The sequence below is a fragment of the Arvicanthis niloticus genome, chromosome 16 (genome assembly GCF_011762505.2).
Source record: "Arvicanthis niloticus isolate mArvNil1 chromosome 16, mArvNil1.pat.X, whole genome shotgun sequence".
NCBI classification, from domain to species: domain Eukaryota; kingdom Metazoa; phylum Chordata; class Mammalia; order Rodentia; family Muridae; genus Arvicanthis; species Arvicanthis niloticus.
In genome coordinates, this window is record NC_047673.1 from 45,655,029 (window position 1) to 45,679,303 (window position 24,275).

Consider the following 24,275-nt stretch of genomic DNA (forward strand, 5'->3'; position numbering starts at 1 on the left):
TTCCACCTGGGTATCCATCCCATGTGTAGTCACTAAAGGTAGATGCTAATGTGGATGTCAGGAAGTGCATGCTGACAAGAGCCTGATATAGCTGTCTCCTTAGCAGTTTGCCAGAGTCTGACATATTCAGAGGCAGATGCTCACAGCTATCCATTGATCTGATCAAGGGGTTCCCAATGAAGGAGATAGAGTGAAGACTGAAGGAATTGAAAGTGTTTGTGGCCCCATGAGAACAGCAACAATACCAACCAACCTGAGCTCCCCAGGGTCTAAACCACCAGCCTGGGAGCACATAGGGAGGAACCCATGACTCTATTTCTATATGTAAGTGAGGATGGCCTTGTTGGGCATAAGTGAGAGGGAAGTCCCTGGTCCTGAGAAGGCTGGATGACCCAGTGTGGGGGAATTCAAGGGCGGGAGGTGGGAGTGTGTAGATGGGTGGGGGCACACCCTCATAGAAGCAGGAGGAGGGGGGATGTGATAGAGGATTACTGAGTGTGGGAGAAATGGTGAAAGGTGATAACATCTGATATGTAAATATAATATCCAATAAAAAAAGAAAATGCAAAAGTGATACAAGAAACTACATTGATGATTGTAAACTATCACAGCCACTTTGGAAATCAGAGTGGAGAATTCTCAAAACTGTAACATATGACCCAGATGTGTACCACTTCTTGACATCTGGATAAAAACTCACTATCCTACTCAGCCCTGTTTATCACTGCTCTGTTCACTGTTCTGTTCATGTGAAATGCAAATGGCCTAACTATCCTTATACACCTTGTTTGACATCCAAAGTTGCTAACAGAGACTCAAGCACAAAATATATTGTCATTTGCAATAAGTAAATGAGGCCTTTTCCATTTCATCATCCATTTGTGACCTCATGGAATTTCATCAAAAACTGTGAGAATTCTATCATAGATATTATTCAGAACAACCCAAGAATTTTAATGTTTTGATGAGAGTAGGATTTGTCATCTTAAAGATTCAACCCTCAACCAACACAATGGGTCCATTTACAATTTTGCCCTAGACAAGAAATCATGTACTTTGTTATACAATAATTTTGTCAACAACACTCACACACACACATAAACACACACACACACACACACACAATTACACAAGCAAGCATACACTTGGGAAACCTCATGTTTTCTTCTGCTCACCATATATTACCTTCTAAACACTTTTCTTGAAAGCTGTCGAATTTACCTTTTGCCAAATGTTTCTGTTGGCATTAGCAATAAGAAACTGAATGAGCTGAGTGATACCATCACAGCATGAAATAAACAAGTATCACACCAAGGCAATAGTAATAGAAGACAGTGGTAATGCATTTATTAAAAAATGTGAAAAATATGAGATTAGTTAGAGATTAAAAATTACTCTATCAAAAGTTCAAAAGATAAGACCACAATAATCTTCACAAAGAATATATCACACAAATGCCAATATTCTCCCAAACTAAACTATATGGACATTAAGCAACATATTTGTATTAGGATAGATATTAATACCACTCTGTCTAAATCCTTACACTTTACAATATTGTTTTGTTTTTGAGTTTGAAAATGAATACTATACCATTATTAATGATGTCAGATTAATTCTGGCTGAAATAATCTTCACATTTGTTTTGAAAGAGTTACAGAATATGACTAAAATATGCCTTTTGGGCATATATGTATTCTGTGGTGAACTTGAAGGCTTGAGTTCTCTGTAAAAGATTTACCACATTCATGACATTTCTAAGGTTTCTCTCATGTACGGATTCTGTGGTGAGCTTGAAGTACTGAGTTCCGTGTAAATAATTTGCCACATTCATTACATTTGTAACATTTTTCTCCTGTATGAATTCTTTGGTGAATTTTAAGGTATGAATTCTTTGTAAAAGATTTGCCACATTCATTACATTTGTAAGGTTTATCTCCTGTATGAATTCTTTGGTGAATTTTAAGGTATGAATTCTTTGTAAAAGATTTGCCACATTCATTACATTTGTAAGGTTTCTCTCCTGTATGAATTCTTTGGTGAATTTTAAGGGCTGAGTTCTTTGTAAAAGATTTGCCACATTCATTACATTTGTAACATTTCTCTCCTGTATGAATTCTTTGGTGAAATTTAAGGTCTGAGTTCTGATTAAAAGATTTGCCACATTCATTACATTTATAAGGTTTCTCTCCTGTATGGATCCTGTAGTGAACTTGAAGTTTTGAGTTCCATGCAAATGATTTGCCACATTCATAACATTTGTAAGGTTTCTCTCCAGTATAGATTCTGCAATGAACTTAAAACATAATAAGTATTAGAAGATATTTCATGAAATATGTCATATATTTTATATTATGAATGTCATAATTTATTATTCATTAAAACAGTATAACTTGAAACACAATTGTGGCAACTGTCCTCCATTAATTAAAAAATATTCCCACTGTGAAAATGAAATATCAATATGGGAACAAATCACCTTTCCAATGATAGAATGATAGAAATAAAGATGTACAATACTTTTATAAGACTGAATGATAATGCAAGATTAAGCAATATATTAAAATCAGTGTGAATATTCATAAGAAAATAAAGAAAGATATATTATAAAACCTTAAGTTCACTATCATTCCATAAAAACATTTGATCAACTATGTTCATAGCAGTTTATTTGTAAAAGCCAAAAATAATAAAAAACATACATGGAAAGATAATCTGAGTTGTTGGTAAAGGAAATGTGGTACATTTACACAACAGAATAATATTCAGTTCCAATAGCTAAGAACTCATGAATTTTGCAAGCAAATGGATAGAGTTTCATACTTTCATCCTGTTTGACGTAACTCAGTCACAAAATGACATACATGGTATGTAGTCAGTTAAAATAGATATTAGCCATAAAATACATGTACCATTTTACACTACTAAGACAAAAAGTACCTACCCTTGATGAATGTGCAACCAAGGAAGCTTGAATTTCATTTAGAAAGTGGAATAAAATAGCCATAATAGGCAGAGGGAGAAAAGTGAATTGGGAGAAATGGGTGGGTAAGGAAGGGAATGTGAAGAGGGTTTTAGGATCATGTGTAGAGAAGGACAGGAGAGAGGGCTAGAGGCTTGTGGAAATTAATCGAAATCTGCAACTAGGCGAGATCAGAGATGGGGGACATCTTGAATATGGGACAATTACCCATTATAAGGTAGAAACCAATGAATCAATGGAGGTGACCTTAGTTATGACTTACCATATTGCAGATGTGCAACCTGAAGAGGCAACCTCCTCTAGCCTGTTAGGAACCCCAAAAGAGTGATAGAGACACCTACACACCCAGAAACATTTCAATTAAAAATTTATCCTTCCTTTAAGAAATTCTGACACTGGTGATGGAACAGAGACTAAGGGAATATCCACATAAAACCTGAATGAAATTGAATCCATCCCATGTGCAAGCAACATCTTTTCCATTATTAATAATACTGTGTTATGCTTGCAGACAGAAACATGTTACTTCTGAGAGGCTCCACACAGCTGCTCACTCAGACAGATAGAGACAACTGCAGAAAAACAGTGGATGCAGCTTGACTTTCTTAAGGAAGAATAAGAAGTAGGATTGTGGGCCATGAAGTTGAAAGGAACTTCACAGGAAGTTAGTTAGGAAGTTAGAATCAACAGATTCAACTAACATTGACCTTTGGTGACTTAAGATTCTAAACCACCAACTAGAGAACATGCACGGACTGGATCTAGACATATATGTAACAGGTATGTAGCTTAACAATCATGCGGGTAATAACAACAAGAATGGAGGCTTTCATAAAAGCTGTTTTCTGTACATGATATATGGTCTACTATCCTGGCGGTGTTCTCTGGGTTTATGGCCATAGTGAGTGAGTAAGCACCTACCTTGGATAAAATTGAAACTTCACCTTCAGGGTAAAAACAGGGGACCACTCCCTACTCAAAGTAGAAGAAAATAGAAAATGGTGGAAAGAATGTATGAGGGTTTGAATGGGAGTGAGCCAATGAGCCATATACAAAGTGAGGAAGTAAAAAAAAATAAAAATAGAATATGGTCAAAATTTTTAAAAATATATAATGATACATAATAAAGTTGTAAGTATATGTGTTACAATATGTGTCTAGCACATGAGAAGAAAGAATTTAATAATTTTCTCATATGTTATAAAATATTCACTGAGACAGATAATTCCAGAAGAACTTAATAATTCTTCAACATAATAAAAGTTTTTACGTGCATAAATTTCAACCATATTACTATGTAAAAGTTTATTTAGAATTAAGTATGAATTACTTGACTTGATATTTGAATGTTTACACATTATTTAAAATATAATTTCAGAATCCAAAAATCTGAGCTTCATTCCCTGTGACAACACTCTGCCTGCTTCCCTGGAGGCATGATGCCTTCCAATATAGCCAGATAAGATTCTGAATCCTCTCCCTCTAGTATTCCCTGGAAAGGGGCACTCATGAATCTGCCCCACCCAATCTGTGCTGCATCTTCCAGTCTATAGCATTACATGCAATCCAAGATTACTGCTGCCCTCAGTAACCACAAGCTCTGAATGCTTGATTTGAGGCATAACTACACCATGGACAAATAGAAGTCTGAACATATCTGGGATTACTTTCATTGCCTACAACCCTGAAAGCCTGCTGCCACCTATGGCTAAGCTTGTCTTCTTTAAATCCCAGAGGCCTGGGACTATGAGGAACTTTCAGTTGGACCTGTAGTGGCAGCGTCCAATAGTTATCAGGGACTACCAGGTCTTTGAACACCAGAGACTTCAAAATTGTCTACAAACTAGGAAATAATATAATTTAAAAATTTAGTGCAAATGGCACTACTAAAGCCTATCTATCATATAACACTAAGCTCTTTATTCCTGAGCAATCCTGAAGTGCAAGAAAATTACCTTAAATCTAATCTTATGAAGATGATGAAGGCTTTTTTAAAATAAATAAATAAAATATATTTACAGAGATTCACATAAAAAATAACAGAAAATTTAATTTAACAAGTACACACCTATATTGAGAAAGAAAATTAATATGAAGAAGTATAGGACACTATAATCAAATAGATAAAGTAAATAAAAACATTAAGACATGAAAATTTTGACATGTTTCTGTATTAAGAATACAGAAACAGAGTCAAAATGGAGACAGTAAACCTAGAAAAGTGAGTTCTAGCCACAAGCATCATCAACACAACTTAACACAGATGGAAGAGAAAATTTCAAGCTGAGAACCTACAATAGAAAGTCAAGTACAGAGTGGTTCAATCCTTTATCATAAAGGCTAGTTTATGGCAACATCCAGAAAAGCAAGGTACAGGAGGAACTGTGCATTCTACATCTTCATCTGCATGCAAATAAGAGACAACTGACTTCCAGGCAGCTAGAACTAGGGTATTACACCCAATGTCCAGAGTGAAACACATTCTTGAACATGGCTATATCTCCTCTCCTAATAGAGCTACTCCTTAACCAAAGCAAATACAAACCATCACTGTGGGGAATAGACTTGAATGCAGTGGTTCAGTAGTCACATATTGAAGATAACAGGAATCATTCAAGCTCTAAGGTCAACAATTTATAAATGGAATCTTCTAAAATTAAAAAGAGACTTCAAGAGAAATAATGTCATCCATAAAATGAAATGGTAGCATATAAACTGGGGAAAAATACACTACCCCTACATCTGATAGATGACGAATATCCAAATGTATTATGAACTCAAGAAATTAGATAACAACAAACTGAACCATCCAATTAAAATTAGGGTAAAGAGTTAAACAGGGAACTCTTAATAGAGGATTCTCTATTGGCTGAGAAAGATTTAAAGAAATGCATAATATCTATTGCAATCATAGTAATGTAAATCAAAAGCACTCTGAGAATTTACCTTATATACATCAGAATGGCTATGACTCAAGCAAGAACACTTAATGACAAGGATGTGGAGCATGGAAAGCACTCTTCCATTGAGTAGGGCTCTGGATACAGAGAAGATATGTAATATTATTAATTACATTAATTAAGAATAAATATTTCAAGTAACTTATGAAAATATTTAAGACTCACAAAAAAGTACTAGCAGGTTTTTCTGTTGTTGCTGTTAGAATTTAGCATCAATAGTGAACATTCGAATATAAAATAGATTAATTTCCTAGTGAAGCCTCACAGTTATTGACTTTGCTGTTTACATTTCTGTTGTCATTCTGTTATTTTGGGGTGTCCTCCAAAGATAAACTGCTCACTTAACTGTCCTGATATCTTTCATTTATTTCTGATGGATATTTCTCCATCATTTTCCTAAATTGTGCAAATACTTAAAAGGCATGTATTTATGTAAACAGCCCATTTTCCTTGTTCTTACTTTTTTGTCAATTATTTTTGTGAATTCTCTGAGACAAGACTAAAATAAAGTATGAAATAGATAAGAGTTATTTTAAATCATTCGTTTCAGATCATCATGGTGATGTTTTGTGACAAATCTTTTCAGGGGGACACAAGAAACATTTACTCACACATTATAACAAACACAGAGGAGACCAAAACAGATCCCACCAATGGCCCATTTGGGGAACTCATGAGTTTTACTGAGATTACTTATAGAGTATGGATGACAGTGAGCAGAACTAGTTCAAAGACAGCTGCATCACCAATGCTTAGGTGAGTATGTGTGGCAGCTCTAAAAAGCTGGAAATCTGGATCACAATGTTAAGCCTGAAAGCAGGCCAGCTGATTGAAAAGTGTCCTGTTCCGGTTCCTTATTTGGTATAAACCTTTTCTAGGCAACCTGTCAAGTTTCTGTTTATTCTGCTTAGCTTTCTTTTCTGTGAGGAAGATTCAGTTTAATTGCTTCCTCTGACAGGTTGTGCCCTAGTGAATCTGGACATTCTTAAGAACTTCCTTAAACTATTTTGAGTTATTTATCTTTCAGTTTAAGCAGTTTGCTATAGGAGAGAATATTTCTAACTTGGATGAAGACATGTATCTACATGTAAAGTATACAAAATTGTACCCATCAAAGCAGCCACGGAAGAAAAACCCACAGGAAAATATTTATTTATGTAGGTCTACCACCTCCAAGCAGTGTATTCAAACTCTCAGGTCCTTGGTAGATTAAACCATTCATTGGTTCAGATTCATCAGCGTTTGATTATGTCAAGACAAGTCTCACAGTTGTACACTAAAGTGGTAGTTATTAATCCTATTCTGTTGCTTAATCTGATTCATTTTTGAGGATTATATAAATCTAGATGAGGAATATTAGATGATATGCAGGATAAGTCTTAGAAGCTTTATCTGTACTTCTTTATCAAATAAACAACAATGAAGACCTACCATCATCAAACTTCCAGATGATTTTGAAAGAATTAGCTTTGATTTAGTCTTTTCTCACATTATTGTCATTATCTGTCTACTGGTCCAATTCTGACAGTTCCACATTGAATTCTTTTCCTCTCTTTCCAAAACAATGTCCCTACCCACCCCTTCCCTGCCAGGCCTCGATTACATGGAATGTCAATTCTCTCAAAGTTTAGATATGTCTTAACTGAGGCTAGACTAGGCAGTTCTGTGCTGTATATGTGTCAGTGTACATGGACCAGCTCGAACATTCTGCCTGGTTGCTGGTTCAGTGCCTGAGAGATAATCTCAGGGGTTCAGATTAGCTGAGGCTGCTGGTCTTCCTATGGGTTCACCCTCTACAAATTTTTCCAGCCTTTCCTTAATCCAACCACAAAGGTGACCCACTTCTGTTCATTGGTTGAATGTAAGTATCTTCCTGTGTCTAGGTCAGCTGCTTGTTGGGCCTCTGGGAGGGCAGGTCTGATAAGTTCCTGTCTGTAAGCACACCATAACATCAGCAATAGTGTCATGTCTTGGATGCTCCCTTTGAAATGGATCTCAATTTTTGGCATATTCTGAAATTTTTATCCCTTAAACTCTTCTTCACTTTTGTCACTGCAGTTCTTTTAGACAGGAACAATTCTGGGTCAGAGTTTTTAATTGTGAGATGGCAAACCCAACTCTCTACTTGATGTCCTAAAATTCTATTGGACATGGACTTCACAAGTTTCCTCTCCCCACTCTTGTGCATTCCACATAAGGTCCCTCCCTTTAAGTCCTACAGGTCTCTCATTTACCAGGTCTCTGACACAGTTTAGAGGGTTCCTCTATCTCCTAACAACCAAGGTTGCCCACTTCCATTCTACTGCTTGTTCCCATGGCAATAATCTTACCTCCAAATACCTGATATTGTTCCCCTTTATTCCTCCCTGTCCACTCTTCCACCCATGATCCTACGTCCCTCTGCCCCATATGATTACTTTCTTCCCTCTTCCAAATACGATTATTGCACCTTTATTTAGTCCCTTCGATTTGTTTACTGTTTTGAATTCTGTGGATTTTATCGAAGGTATTCACTACTATTTTGGCAAATATCCATTTATTAGTGAGTATATACCATGCATGTCCTTTTGTGAGTGAGTTACCTCATTCTGAATGCTATTTTGTACTTTCATCCATTTGTTGGCAAAACTCATGATTTCCTTGTCTTTTATATCTGAATAATATCCCATTGTGTAAATAAAACCCATTTTTTATCCATTCTTTTTGTGGGATATCTGGGTTGTTTCCTGATTGTTGCAATCAAAATTAAGGCTTTTGTGCCCCCACAGTCAAAACTTTGACCCAGAATTATTCCTGCCTAAAAGAACTACAGGGACAAAAATGAAGAATACACTGAGGGAAAATAAGTCCAGTGAGAGGCCCAAATTGGGATCCATGACAAGAGGAGGCCCCTATGCCTCACACTATTATTGATACATTCATGTACTTACAGACATAAAATTAAATATAAGTAAGGTAAACTCAGATGATAATAGATGCTGATGAGGATGTGGAGAAAGAGGAACACTCCACCATTGTTGGAGGGATTGCAAGCTGATACAACCACTCTGGAAATCAGTCTGGTGGTTCCTCAGAAAATTGGACATCACATTACCTGAGGCCCCCACTATTCCACTCCTGGGCATATACCCAGAGCATGCACCAACACATAACATGGACATATGCTCTACTATCTTCATAGCAGCCTTATTTATAATAGCCAGAAGCTGAAAAGAACCCAGATGTCCTTCAACAGAGGAATGGATAAAAAAAAAATGTGATAGATTTACACAATGGAGTATTACTCAAATATTGAGAACAATGAGTTTGAGAAGTTTTAGGTAAATGTATGGAACTAGAAAATATCATCCTGATTGAGGTAATCCAATCACAAAAGTACACATATAGTATTTACGCACTGATAAGTGGATATTAGCCTAAAAGCTAGAAATAGCCAAGATTCAACTCACATACCACATGAAGCTCATGAAGGAAGACAAAGTGTGGGTACCTCCATCCTACTTAGAAGGAATAACAAAATACTCAAGAAAGCAAATATTTAGCCAAAGTGTGGAACAGAAACTGAAAGAGCGGCCTTCTATTGACCATTCCACCTGGGTATCCATCCCATGTGCTGTTACCAAAGGTAGATGCTAATGAGGATGTCAGGATGTGCATACTGACAGAAGCCTGATATAGCTGTCTCCTTAGCAGTTTGCCAGAATATGATATATTCAGATGCATATGCTCACTGCTAACCATTGATCTGCTCAAAGGGTTCCCAATGGAGGAGTTAAAGAAAAGACTGAATGAGCTTAAAGTGTTTGCGGCTTCATAAGGACAACCAACCAGAGCTCCCCAGGGTCTAAACCACAAGCCTGGGAGCACATAGGGAGGAACCCATCACTCTATTTGTATATGTATGTGAGGTTGGCCTTGTCAGGCATAAGTGAGAGAGAAGTCCCTGGTCCTGTGAAGACTGGATGACCCAGTTGAGGGGGTGTGATTCAAGGGTGGGAGGTGGGAGTGGGTGGATGGGTGGGGGCACAGCCTCATAGAAGCAGGAGGAGGGGGGGTGTGATACAGGATTTCTGGGTGTGGGAGAAATGGTGAAAGGTGATAACATCTGAAATGTAAATATAATATCCAATAAAGAAAAAAAAGAAAATGCAAAAGTGATACAAGAAACTACATTCATGACTGTAAACTATCACAGCCACTATGGAAATCAAGGTGGAGAATTCTCAAAACAGTACCATGTGACCCAGATGTGTACCACTTATTGGCATCTAGATAAAAAACTCACTATCCTACTTTATATATATTTGCTTAGCTCTGTTAATCACTGCTCTGTTCACAAGAAATGTGAAATGCAAATGGCCTAACTATCCTTGTACACCTTGTTTGATATCCAAAGTTGCTAACAGAGACTCAAGTACAAAATATATTGTCATTTGCAATAAGTAAATGAGGCCTTTTCCATTTCATCATCCATTTGTGACCTAATGGAATTTCATCAAAAACTGTGAGAATTCTATCATAGATATTATTCAGAACAAACCAAGAATTTTAATGTTTTGATGAGAATAGGATTTGTCTTCTTAAAGATTCAACCCTCAACCCACACAGTGGGTCCATTTACAATTTTGCCCTAGACCAGAAATCATGTACTTTGTTATACAAGTAATTTTGTCCACAACACTCACACACATAAACAGACACATGCACACAGGCACACACAAACACACACAATTACACAAGCAAGCATGCACTCGGGAAACCTCATGTTTTCTCTGCTCACCATATATTACCTTCTAAATTATTTTTTTGAAATTTGTCTAAAGCAATCAAATTTATCTTTTGCCAATGTTTCTGTTGGCATTAACTATAAGAAACTGAATGAGCTGAATGATACCACCACAGCATAAAATAAACAGGTATCACACCAAGGAAATAGTAATAGAAGACAGTGGTAATGGATTTATTAAAAAATGTGAAAAAATGAGATTAATTAGAGATTAAAAATTACTCTATCAAAAGTTCAAAAGATAAGAGCACAATAATCTTCACAGAGAATATATCACACAAATGCCAACATTATCCCAAAGTAAACTATATGGACATTAAGCAACATGTTTGTATTAGGATAGATATTAATACCATTCTGGTAATAATTATAAATCCTTACACTTTACAATATTATTTCCTTTTTGAGTTTGAAAAAGAATACTATACCATTATTAATGATGTCAGATTAATTCTGGCTGGAATAATCTTCATATTTTGTTTTGATAGAGTTACAGAATACGATTAAAATATGCCTTTTGGGCATGTATGTATTCTGTGGTGAACTTGAGGGCTTGAGTTCTCTGTAAAAGAATTGCCACATTCATTACATTTGTAAAGATTTTCTCATGTATGGATTCTGTGGTGAGCTTGAAGTACTGAGTTCCGATTTGCCACATTCATTACATTTGTAAGGTTTCTCTCCTGTATGAAATCTTTGGTGAAATATAAAGTCTGAGTTCTGTGTAAGTGGTTTGCCACATTCATTACATTTGTAAGGTTTTTTTTTCCTGTATGGATTCTTTGGTGAACTTGAAAGTATGCATTCTGAGTAAAAGATTTGCCACATTCATTACATTTGTAAGGTTTTTCTCTTGTATGGATCCTGTAGTGACCTTGAAGTATTGAGTTCCTTGTAAATGATTTGCCACATGCATTACACTTGTAAGGGTTTTCTCCTGTATGAATTCTTTGGTGAATTTTAAGTTCTGAGTTCTGTGTAAAAGATTTGCCACATTCATTACATTTGTAAGGTTTCTCTCCTGTATGGATTCTTTGATGAAATTGAAGGTGTGAATTCTGAGTAAAAGATTTGCCACATTCATTACATTTGTAAGGTTTCTCTCCTGTATGGATCCTGTAGTGAACTTGAAGTTGTGAGTTCCGAGCAAATGATTTGCCACATTCATTACATTTGTAAGGTTTCTCTCCTTTATAGATTCTGCAATGAACTTAAAACATAATAAATATTAGAAGATATTTCATGAAATATGTCATATATTTTATATTATGAATGTCATAATTTATTATTCATTAAAACAGTATAACTTGAAACAAAATTGTGGCAACTGTCATCCATTAATTAAATAGTCCATCTGTGAAAGTGAAATATCAATATGGAAACAAATCACCTTTCCAATGATAGAATGATAGAAATGAAGATGTGCAATACTTCTTTTATGACTGAATGATAATGCAAGAGTAAGCAATATATTAAAAAATAGAGAGAATATTTATAAGAAAATAAGGAAAATATATGATAAAATCTTAAGTTCACTATTATCCCATAAAAACATTTGATCAACTATGTTCATAGCAGTTTATTTGTAAAAGCCAAAAATTATAAACAACATACATAGAAAGATAATCTGAATTGTTGGTAAAGAAAATGTGGTACATTTACACAACATAACAATATTCAGTTCCAATAGCAAAGAATTCATGAATTTTACAAGCAAATGGATAGAGTTTCATACTTTCATCCTGTTTGATGTAACCCAGTCACAAAATGACATGCATGGTATGTAGTTAGTTAAAATAGATATTAGCCATAAAATATATGTACCATTCTACACTGCTAAGACAAAGAGAACCTACACTTGATGAATGTGCAACCAAGGAAGCTTGAATTTCATTTAGAAAGTGGAATAAAATAGCCATAATAGTCAGAGGGAGAAAAGTGAATTGGGAGAAGTGGGTGGGTAAGGGAGTGCGAAGAGGGTTTTAGGATCATGTGTAGAGAAGGACAGGAGAGAGGGCTAGAGGCTTGTGAAAATTAATCGAAATCTGCAACTAGGTGAGGTCAGAGATGGAGGATATCTTGAATATGGGACGATTATCCATTATAAGGTAGAAACCAATGAATCAATGGAGGTGACTGTTGGGACTTGGATGAGGTAACTCCATTTAACCTGTGCCCATCAATCTAGTACGACACAGGTGGAGGGCATGATTAACAAGTCTCCACCTACAGAGATTTAAATATTGAGTTATCAAAAGGCCAGGGGTGTAGCTAATTAAGTTATTCCCTCCCCCTTTCCCCTCCCTATAAAAGTTAGGCTCCCCTGGCTTTTGGGGAGGGGCGAAGTGCATACCATCTATACCCACTCAACATGCTATGAACAATAAAGCTTTGGAAAACCAGACTCTACATGTCCCCTGGTCTCACTGCCAGATTCACAGCCTTTGGAACCTCAAACTGCAGCCGCTGCCGCAGCCACCATCTCGTGGAGGCTGTGTGATTGTGGGACCCCTGGCCGGCAGTGTGGGAAACATGACCTGGACCCACTGCTGGACCGCCTATACCCCACCACCGGACTCCCTCCTCCCCCCCACCCCCCGTGAGATTTCTTCCCCACAGGTGACCTTAGTTATGACTGAATATATTGCAGATGTGCAACCTAAAGAGGCAACCTTCTCTAGCCTGTCAGGAACCTCAATAGAGTGATAGAGACACCTACATACCCAGAAACATTTCAATTAAAAATTTATCCTGCCCTCAAGAAATTCTGACACTGGTGATGGAGCAGAGACTAAGGGAATATCCACACAAAACCTGAATGAAATTGAATCCATCCCATGTGCAAGCAACATCTTTTTCCATTATTAATAATCCTGTGTTATGCTTGCAGACAGAAGCATGTTACTTCTGAGAGGCTCCACACAGCTGCTGACTCAGACAAATAGAGACAACTGCAGAAAAACAGTGGATGTACCTTGAGTTTCTTAAGGAAGTATAAGAAGTAGGATTGTGGGCCATGAAGGTGAAAGAACCTTCATAGGAAGACCAACAGATTCAACTAACATTGACCTTTGGGGGACTTAAGATTCTAAACCACCAACCAGAGAACATGCATGGACTGGATCTAGACATATATGTAGCAGGTGTGCAGCTTAACCATCATGTGGGTAATAAGAATGGGGGCTTTCATAAAAGCTGTTTTCTGTACATGATATATGTTCTACTATCCTGGCTGTGTTCTCTGGGCTTATGGCCTTAGTGAGTGAGTAAGCACCTACCTGAGATAAAATTGAAAATTCATCTTCAGGGTAAACACAGGGAACCACTCGCTACTCAAAGTAGAAGGAAATAGAAAATGGCAGAAAGATTGTATGAGGGTTTGACTGGGAGTGAGCCAATGAGCCACATGCAAAGTGAGCAAGTAAAAAAAAAATAAAAGTAAGTTAAAAATAGAATATAGTCAAAATTTTTAAAAATATGAAATGATACATAATAAAATTGTAAGTATATGTGTTACAATATGTGTCTAGCACATGAGAATAAAGAATTTAATAATTTTCTCATATGTTATAAAATATCCACTGAGACAGGTAAATCCAGAAGAACTTTATAATTCTTCAACATGATAAAAGTCATTATGTGCATAAATTCATTTTTCAACCATATTACTATGTAAAAGTTTCTATAGAATTAAGTAGGAATTTCTTGACTTGATATTTGAATATTTACACATTATTTAAAATATAATTTTCAGAATCCAAAAATCTGAGCTTCATTCCCTGTGCCAAAGCTCTGCCTGCTTCCCTGGAGGCATGATGCCTTCCAATATAACCAGGTGAGATTCCCAATCCTCTCCCTCTAGTATTCTCTGGAAAGGGGGACCCATGAAGTCTGCCCCACCCAATCTGTGCTGCATCTTCCAGTCTGTAGCACTACATGCAGTTCAAGATTACTGCTGCCCTCAGTAACTACAAGCTCTGAATGCTTTATTTGAGGCATAGCTATGTCATGGACAAACAGAAGTCTGACAATATCTGGGATTACTTTCATTGCCTACAACCCTGAAAGCCTGCTGCCACCTATGGCTAAGCTTGTCTTCTTAAAATCCCAGAAGCCTGGGACCATGAGGATCTTCCAGTTGGACCTGTAGTGGCAGAGTTCAATAGCTATCAGGGACTACCAGGTCTTTGAACACCAGAGACTTCAAAATTGCCTACAAACTAGGAAATAACATAATTAAAAAATTTAGTGCAAATGGCACTACTAAAGCCTATCTATCATATAACACTAAGCTCTTTATTCCTGAGAAATCCTGAAGTGCAAGAAAATTACTTTAAATCTAATCTTATGAAGATGATGGAGGCCTTTTTAAAATAAATGAATAAAATATATTTACCGAGATTCACATAAAAATTACAGAAAATTTAATTAAACAAGTACACACCTATAATGAGAAAGAAAATTAATAATGAAGAAGTACAGGACAATATAATCAAATAGATAAAGTAAATAAAAACGTTAAGATATGAAAAGGGAAATAGGAACACTGAAGAATACAGAAACAGAGTCAAAACAGAGACAGAAAACCTAGAAAAGTAAGTTCTAGCCACAAGAGTCATCAACACAATATAACAGATGGAAGAGAAAATTTCAAGCTGAGAACATACAATAGAAACTCAAGTACAGAGCAGTTCAATCCTTTATCATAAAGGCTAGTTTATGGCATTATCCAGGAAGGCAAGGTTCAGGAGGAACTGAGCATTCTACATCTTCATCTACAGGCAAATAAGAGACAACTGACTTCCAGGCAGCTAGAACTAGGGTATTAAACCCAATGTCCAGACTGAAACTCATTCTTGAACATGGCTAAAACTCCTCTCCTAATAGAGCTACTCCTTAACCAAAGCAAATACAAACCATCACTGTGGGGAATAGACCTGAATGCAATGGTTCAGTAGGCAACATATTGAAGATAATAGCAGTCATTCAAGCTCTAAGGTCAACAATTTATAACTGGAATCTCCTAAAATTAAAATAAACGAGTTCACGGGAAATAATGTCACCTATAGAACGAAATGCTAGACTATAAACTGGGAAAAATACACTACCCCTACATCTGACAGATGACTCATATCCAAAAATATAATGAACTCAAGAAATTAGATAACAACAAACCGAACAATCAAATTAAAATTGGGGTAAAGAGTTAAACGGGGAACTCTTAATAGAGGATTCTCTATTGGCTGAGAGAGATTTAAAGAAATGCATAATATCTATTGTAATCATAGTAATGTAAATCAAAAGCACAGGAGATTTTACCTTATACACATCAGAATGGCTATGATCAATAACTCAAGCAAGAACACTTAATGACAAGGATGTGGAGCATGGAATGCACTCTTCCATTGTGATTGGATGTAGAAACTTGAATTGTTTAACCTATTGTTGCCTTGTTTTAGACAGAGTGCCATAGTACCTGCCTCTGGGACCATGCACATGTGTGAGTCCTTAGTAGTAGCAATGTCTTCTCCTTGTATAGGTCTATTCTTTTATACTAATGTACATATTTTCTGAACCTACTAGCAGTGGAGGATGATTTTTTTCCAAGGAATGTCATAACTTTTGAGGTTAATGAATACATGATAACTAAAAACAGCTCAACTCCAGGAGTTGTAGGTATGGCAATTTCATATATATATATATATATATATATATATATATATATATATATATATATATAATTTATGAGTGAGGTAATACATGTCCAAATGGAAACTCAAGGTATGTACACACTTATAAATGAAAAATAGCAATAAAGTACAGGATATCTACACTAGAATCCTTATATCCAAAGAATCTAAATAACACATAGGGTCAAGGTAGGATAACCAAATCTCACTCTGATGAGCAAATAAAATAATCACTGGACATGGTTGCAGGGAGTGAACTGGGTAGAATATAGAATAGAGAAGGAAATAAGTAGTGGGGTAATCAGATGTGCTTAGAGCCAATGATGGTGAGCCAGGGTAGTGAATATTAATCTGTAGCTGGAAGAGAATGCAGCATCATTAGAGTATGCCAAACTCCTGGAATGAAAAAGTGATGAATATAGAGTCTAAGACAATGATTCTAGGTAACACTTCTCTTAATGGTGGATATGTATCCAGAAGTATCTACCTCCAGGCCTACATGTGTATTCAGTTTCCCCTTCTGGGCTGCTTCCTCTTGCCTCAGTTGGAGTAGATGGGGCAGTCCTGCAGTGAGTTGGTATGCCATGGTGTGTTTGCAGCTGGGAGATTTTCCTCACTTCTCAGAATAGAAGGGGGTTGGGGATGGAAGATTGCCTGTATTAGTGATGGACTCTTTGGAGGGTTGGGGGCTCAATTTTGATGTTATACAAATAAATTACTTAGCAGATATATATTAATATATATTAACACATTAATTTATTAATATTAAAATATTAATTAAATCAATAATTAATATTGTCATTATTAATAGTTTATAATAATTAATTTTATTAACTAAATACTCAACACTTACATTAATTTTAATAATTAATAATGATTAATATTATTAAATAAACAATTAATATTTAATTAACATTTAATAAAATAAATTAATTAATTAAAATAATTAAAATTGAAAATGAATTAATTAAATAATTAATATTATTAATTAAATAATTAATATTTAATTAATGTTTAATAAATATTTTATGAATTAAATCAGTAATTAATAAATTAATAATTACTAAATAATTTGATATTCAGTGTTTAAATATTTAATATTCAATACTTAAAAATATTTAATAAATTAAATTAATAATTAATAAATTAATAAATAATTAATAAATAATCAATAAATTACTAAATATTTGATTAATTAGATTAATTAAAATAATTAAAATTAAAATTAAAATAGAATAATTAAATAATTAATGTTATTAGTTAAATGATTAATATTTAATTAATATTTAAGAAATTAAAATAAATTAATTAAAATATTAATTAATTAATATATATTAATGTATTAATATATAATTTATATATTAATATATATTAATATACATTTAATTCAATTCAAGTATATATATATATATATATATATATATATATATTTAATTTAATTCAAGTAGAAAGAAATACATCCCACTTTTCATTTCTTCTTTCCCTCAATCATGTCCCAATGACCATTCCATGTTTACCACCCTCATTGTCATGTTTGTCTTCTTTAGGTAATACATATATGTTTATACTTATATGTGTGTGAGTGAGTGTACCTGTCTGTGTGTTTGTGTACTTTTAGTTATATGTATTTACAAGTACTTTAAAACTTCACTGAGAGTTGGATTTTCTTGTTTGTGATTGTATATATTTTTCATTGATGAACAACTTGCATTTGAAAACCTATTTGGCTAATCATGTCTGGTGGAAAAATAATTCTCACTTTTCTAACCCACATTAGGAGAGTATAACTAGTTGGATAGGGATGAAGAACATGAAGATAATGGAAACTAGGACATGTAGAAGATTTTATAAACTTGTAGTAGGGCAAAGATCAATGCTGATGAAGTAAGATTTTTGACTCCTAATTATAAAGGTGATTTTAGTCAAGCTACTTGGATCTATTATTTTATATTTAATTAAAATCATACAAAATACATATGTTTGTATTTATTTACATATGATATACTTTAAATATGTAGAAATTTTACATATGTTATAAGGCATCCGTATGACAAATAAACATATATATGCATAAATTACAATTATACTAGGGATACCAGTGCTCTTCAAAGGAACCATAATACTAAATAAAACTTGATTATAAAGTACAAGTAATAATTTGTCAAATTTTATTTATAAAATCATTATCAAAAATAATGATATTTTGACACCTTTTCTATATGTATTCTACAAATTCATTACAATGGTTTATGTTTTAGATGAGATTTAAAGAAATATATCGAATATCAATGCAGGTAATGCATATCCTTCTATTGTTCCTGATTTTAATGAAATGAGTTTAAGCTTTTGTCCATGCAGAAACCTATTGCCCCAGGCATATTAGAAATCCCTTACTATCCCTAGTCTGACGAACTATAGTGCAATTTTGCTGTATTTTATCAGTCTTTTTCAGAATCTGTGAAATTGTATTGTAGATTCTATGTTGCATTTTTTACTTACTTCATTACATTTATTAACTAAGATATGCTGAATTACCTCTGAATCTCCAGAATGTAAAAACTTAGTCATAGTACATCATAGTTTGCAAGTGATTTTAAATTTCTTATTTTGAAACATTTTTGAATATTTGAAAACATTTTTTTGGAAAGGGTTGTAAGTGTTTGCATCTATTTTAAGATGGGATATACATATCTTTGCAAAAGTATTTTGGAACAAACCTATAGTGGGTTCTTTTTTTTATTATTAAATTGATGATTTTATTTTACTTTGATGCAGTGATTAAATTCTGATGATGAAGTACAGCAATTGTAAATATATAATAGTATATGTAATATATCTATATAATATATGTGACATAAATATGTGATAACATTGGTCATTATCCCTATATGAAGCTTTTGGAGTTTTTATTTAGTTTTTGAAGTTACTTTTTTACTGGATATTTGTGGGGATGTAATAGTGGGTTTTTGGGTGGGGGAAAATGGTTAAAGGGGATAATATCTGAAATGTAAAAAATATCCAATAAAAATTAATTTCATAGTGAGTTCTTAAAACAAAAAAAAGACATTGTAAAAAGTATCCCGGATTTCTACATGAAAGAAAAAAATTGAAGAAACTTGTTGTTAGATCTAAATTGATGGTCAAATAAAACTTTGCCCTGAGTCAATCTAGCAATGAGTCTTATTTATTTGTGAGTCTATGAGTAAAACCTCTCTTATATCGGAGGTTTGTTGTTGCTGAAAACAATCTATTGCATTTGAATTTAATATTTATAAGCTGTATACACAACAGTATTTTATGTTTTATAAAAAATTTTTGAAAAATGGTGGAGCTGAAAACAATGAATGTGAATGAGGAACAACCAGAAAACTAACAGTGCAAGTTTTCTTGTATGTGCTTAGTTTGCATTTAAGATTTTGGTATGTGTGTTGTATTTACAATATCTACGGTAATTAGGTAGCTAGTTAGGGACCAGAATACAACTGTTTATTGGAGATAAGAATGGATCAATTTGCATTCTTTACATGCAAACTGCCAATTGAAACAGCACCATGTGTTTAAAATGCTGTGTTTTTCCATTGAAAAGCTTTGGCTTTTTTTGTCAAATATCAAGTGACATAAGTTTGTGTGTTCATTTCTGGGTCTTCGTTTCTATTTAATGGCTCCATCTGCTGTACAACCACCATGTGGTATTTATCACTGTTGCTCTGTACTACAGCTTGAGTTCAGGGAAGGTGATTCCCCCAGAAGTTATGTTACTGTTGAAAATTGTTTTTCCTATCCTGAATTTTTATTTAGTATACATGATTGTCCCCAAATGTTCAACATGAGTATGCCTACATGTGATAAATAAATATGGCCTATTAGCTGAATATAACATTAACTAAAACAAATCACTAGACTTTCTCTACTTAAAGGATAAATGGGCTGAAAAAGAAATTAGGAACAGGACACACTGGACATGAGTCACATTATTTGTAAAATAAAATATCTTGATGTCAGCAAAACCAAGCAAGTGAAAGATCTGTACAGGAAGAAAGTCAAGCCTCTGAAGAAAGAATCAAAGATGATCTCAGAAGATGGAGAGACCTCCCATGCTCATGTAAAGAGAGGATTAACCTAGTAATAATGGCCATCTTACAAAAATAATCTATAGATTCTATGCAATCTCCATCAATATTTCCACCCCATTCTTCACAGAGACAGAAAGAGCAATCCTCAAATTTGTAATCAAGCTCCTACTGTTAGTACAAATAAAAACAGCAATTATATGACTCCTAATGTTATACTTCTTTTTCATTAGATCTCTGTATCACTCAGACTTCAATGGAAAACCTTAATATGTATATCAACCATGTTCATTAATTGAGAGACTTTGAAGTTCTTAGTGTTATGACAATTTTCTTTATTACACCCTCCTATAAAGGCTCAGTTACCTATGCAGAAGATGAGACACACAGATTTTAAGGACACCTTTGGTGAATGATGCTAAATATACTGCATGTTTTTAGACACAACAAGAGCAATGCCCTTGTAAACTCATTGAGAATAAGACAGTGTTCACAAGACCAGTAAAAGGGAGATAAAACACCAGCTTTAAGAAGGGTAGAGGTAGAAAATGTCATCCCAGGTAAGAAAATCTCTAAACTCCATAATATCTTAGAGAGGGAAAATAAGTTTTAAGTTTTACACTATGAATGAGCAGGTCTTCTGTTCAGGAAGAGTTGCCAGAACAAATCAGTATCCATGTTTGCATACATTTTTTATTTCTAATATGTTTTTCTTCTGTAAGAAAGATAAAGAGAGGGTGAGCAACAAAGACATAGACATAGACAGAGTCAGAGATAGAGAGACACAATGATTACAGATATCACGAGTTTAAGTTAGTATGGAGAGTGGAGGTGGTATGCAAGAAGCTGAAAGAGAGAAAAATATGAACAAAAACACTCTATAAAACTATTAAAAAGGGGAATAAACCAATAACTCACTCAAACATAAAGTATCATTACTGATCATTCACACTTAACAGAAAAAAAATGGCAGCAATTCAAATGTAAAATAGTCGGCTACTTTTTAAAATAGTTATAACATAGTGTATTTCAAAACATCAGTGTTCAGTTAAAATGATGAAAAAATTATAAAGCATTCATGTTCATACTCTTTCTTTGGTTCATTCTTCTGAAATAAACTTTTAGGAATGATTTCTATTGTAGAGCTTCTCTAGGCATGTGCCACATCTAGATTTCTTTTGGGATTATAATTACCACATGGCATATTTTTTCACTTCACATTACCTGGTTCTCTTTCTTCTGTATTCTCTTTATGAACAATCCATGGTTCTTTGTTTTGTTCAAGACAGTGGATTACATTTGGATCCAAAACAGCAACACCTGTACATTCAAGTGAGCACAAAGATATACCATTAAATTTAGCTATGTACTAGCACAGGATTTTGACCTGTGTATGAGACAGAAAGAATAAAAGATAAATGAATGACTTTTTATAGTTACTTCTTTCCTAAGATTTTTAGAGTCTTCATACTGAATCCTTTCTAAAATTTTGAATTTCATTGTAAAATTAACATATCCAAAACAGAAAACTGTGGTAGTCAAAGTACATTCACTTATAAAAGCAACAGATTGCCTTTTCAAAAAAGGTATACGATTTATGGATCAGCACTTTAAATATAAATAAAAGATAAAGGTAAATACCATATAAGCTATAAATTGGAGTGTAATCAATACTTACAAAAAAAAAAAAGAAGAAGAGAAAGATCAGTAAATGGATAGTAGACCAAATAGTTATGGGAATTTTAGATAACTCTACGTGAAGTAGAATTTATGGAATAAAAATATTCTTACCCACAGATATCAGGTTATTGTAATTCTCCAACATGACATCTCTGTACAAAGCCCTCTGAGCCAAATTCAGACATTGCCACTCCTCCATAGAGAACTCTATAGCCACATCCTTGAAAGTCAGTAGACCCTTAAATTAAAATTAACAGTATGACCCTTGAGTCAATTGGCCAAAGAAATGTTAGTTAAATATACAATTTTTGGTACCAATAGCTAAAATATATATTTGATGAATTATCTGAGATAAAGAATGTTGTCAGTAGTATAAACAGTCCCAAAACTCAAGCAAAACTGATGCTGATTTTGGTGACCTTTTTGGGAATCATTTGTCATAATCACCTAAATGATCTAATGGTTGTCACTGAAGCCACCAGGAAACATATATTTACAACAAGATTCACAGCAGTACCCATATTACACTTCTGGATTATCACTAAAAATAAAATTATAATTCTTAGGCAAATGGATGGAATTAGAAAATATCATCCTGAGTGAGGTAACCCAACTACAAAATAACACACATGGTATGCACCCACTGATAAGTGAATATTACCCCCAAACCCACAATGCCCAAGAAAACACTCAAGGACCAAATGAAATCCATTAAGAAGGAAGACCAAAGTGTCAGTGGTTCAGTTCTTCTTAGGAGTGACAAGATACTAATGGGAGCAAATATGGAGACAAAGTATGAGACAGAAACTGAAGGAGGGACCATCCACAGACTCCTCCACCTGTATATACATCTCCTGTGCACTCACCAAAGGCAGATGCTGATGTGGATGCTAGGAAGTGCATGATGACAGGAGCCTGATATAGCTGTCTCCTTAGAAGTCTGCCAGAGTCTGACATAATAGAGGTAATGCTCACACAGCTAATCACTGAACTGATCATGGGGTTTCCAATGGAGAAGTGAAAGAGAAGACTGGAGGAACTGAGGATCTTTGAGGCCCCATGGGGTGAGCAACATTACCAACCAACCAGAGCTCCTAGGGTCTAAACCACTAGCTTGGGAGCACATAAAAATGGACCCATGGCTCCAGCTGTATATGTAGGGGAGGATGGCCTTGTCAGACACAGGTGAGAGAGAAGTGTCTGGTCCTGTTAAAGCTGGATAACCCAGTGTGGAGAATTTCGTGGGCAGGAGGTGGGAGTGGATGGATGGGTGGGGGTAGACCCTCATAGAAGCAGGAGAAGGGGGGATGTGATAGAGGGTTTCTGGGTGTGGGAGAAATGGTGAAAGGTGATAACACCTGAAATGTAAATATAATTTCCAATATAAATTAATTCAAAAAATCATAATTGGGTCAGCACTACATGAAGAAATCTATTAAGTGGGTGCAGCAGTAGGAAGGCTGAGAACTATTGCAATAATCCCTAAGATAAATGATTCATGAAACATGGGTCTTTATTCACAAACAAATAATGACCCAAGTGACTCAAAGTAAAAATCAAGTATATACATTCATCTTAATCTCATGTAAACACATTTTTGTGATTAGAAAATCTTTTAAATATTTTCAAATTATGTTATCATTTATAGAAGTTATACTGAAAACTTTAAGGAGACTAGTAAAAGGGAACATGTGATTTTTAGCTCACCAATGACATAACTTTCAAAAGGGTAATACTGAGAATCATATGAAAACTAGGTATGTACATTTGAGTCAGAATAGGGAGGATTTGAAAGTTCTGAAAATGAAATACTTCTGTAAGAACAGTCAACATGCATACATTTACCTGAGAAGAAGCCATCTCTCCTTTCTCATTCAATAGGGAACGTCTCAGTAAAGTTTATATTAAAATTTCAACTTCCAGAAACCATCTTCATGTAGAGGCAGCAAATCCTTCCTCTTTCTAGTAAAACTGAAGAGTAGGAAACCAGAATCAATACAGGCCACACCCCAGAACTCGTGCCAGAGGAGATATGAGGAACTGATAAGCTTCTACAGGCAGAAAAAAACAAAAGATTTGCGTTTTTTATTTCCATTCACTTACCTG

The 24,275-nt window shown here is 34.6% G+C and overlaps 1 protein-coding gene across 1 annotated transcript in view; it reads right to left on the reverse strand.

Annotated features, from left to right (window-relative positions):
* LOC143434701 (uncharacterized) overlaps positions 1-24,029 on the reverse strand; it is a 102,777-nt gene extending 78,748 nt beyond the window's left edge. The window contains 8 exon segments of the mRNA XM_076914158.1: positions 1,803-2,277; positions 11,255-11,291; positions 11,368-11,494; positions 11,497-11,929; positions 19,355-19,419; positions 21,709-21,725; positions 22,281-22,407; positions 24,015-24,029. Coding sequence (XP_076770273.1) covers positions 1,803-2,277; positions 11,255-11,291; positions 11,368-11,494; positions 11,497-11,929; positions 19,355-19,419; positions 21,709-21,725; positions 22,281-22,407; positions 24,015-24,029 — 1,296 coding nt within the window.
* Between the last annotated feature and the right edge of the window lie 246 nt (positions 24,030-24,275).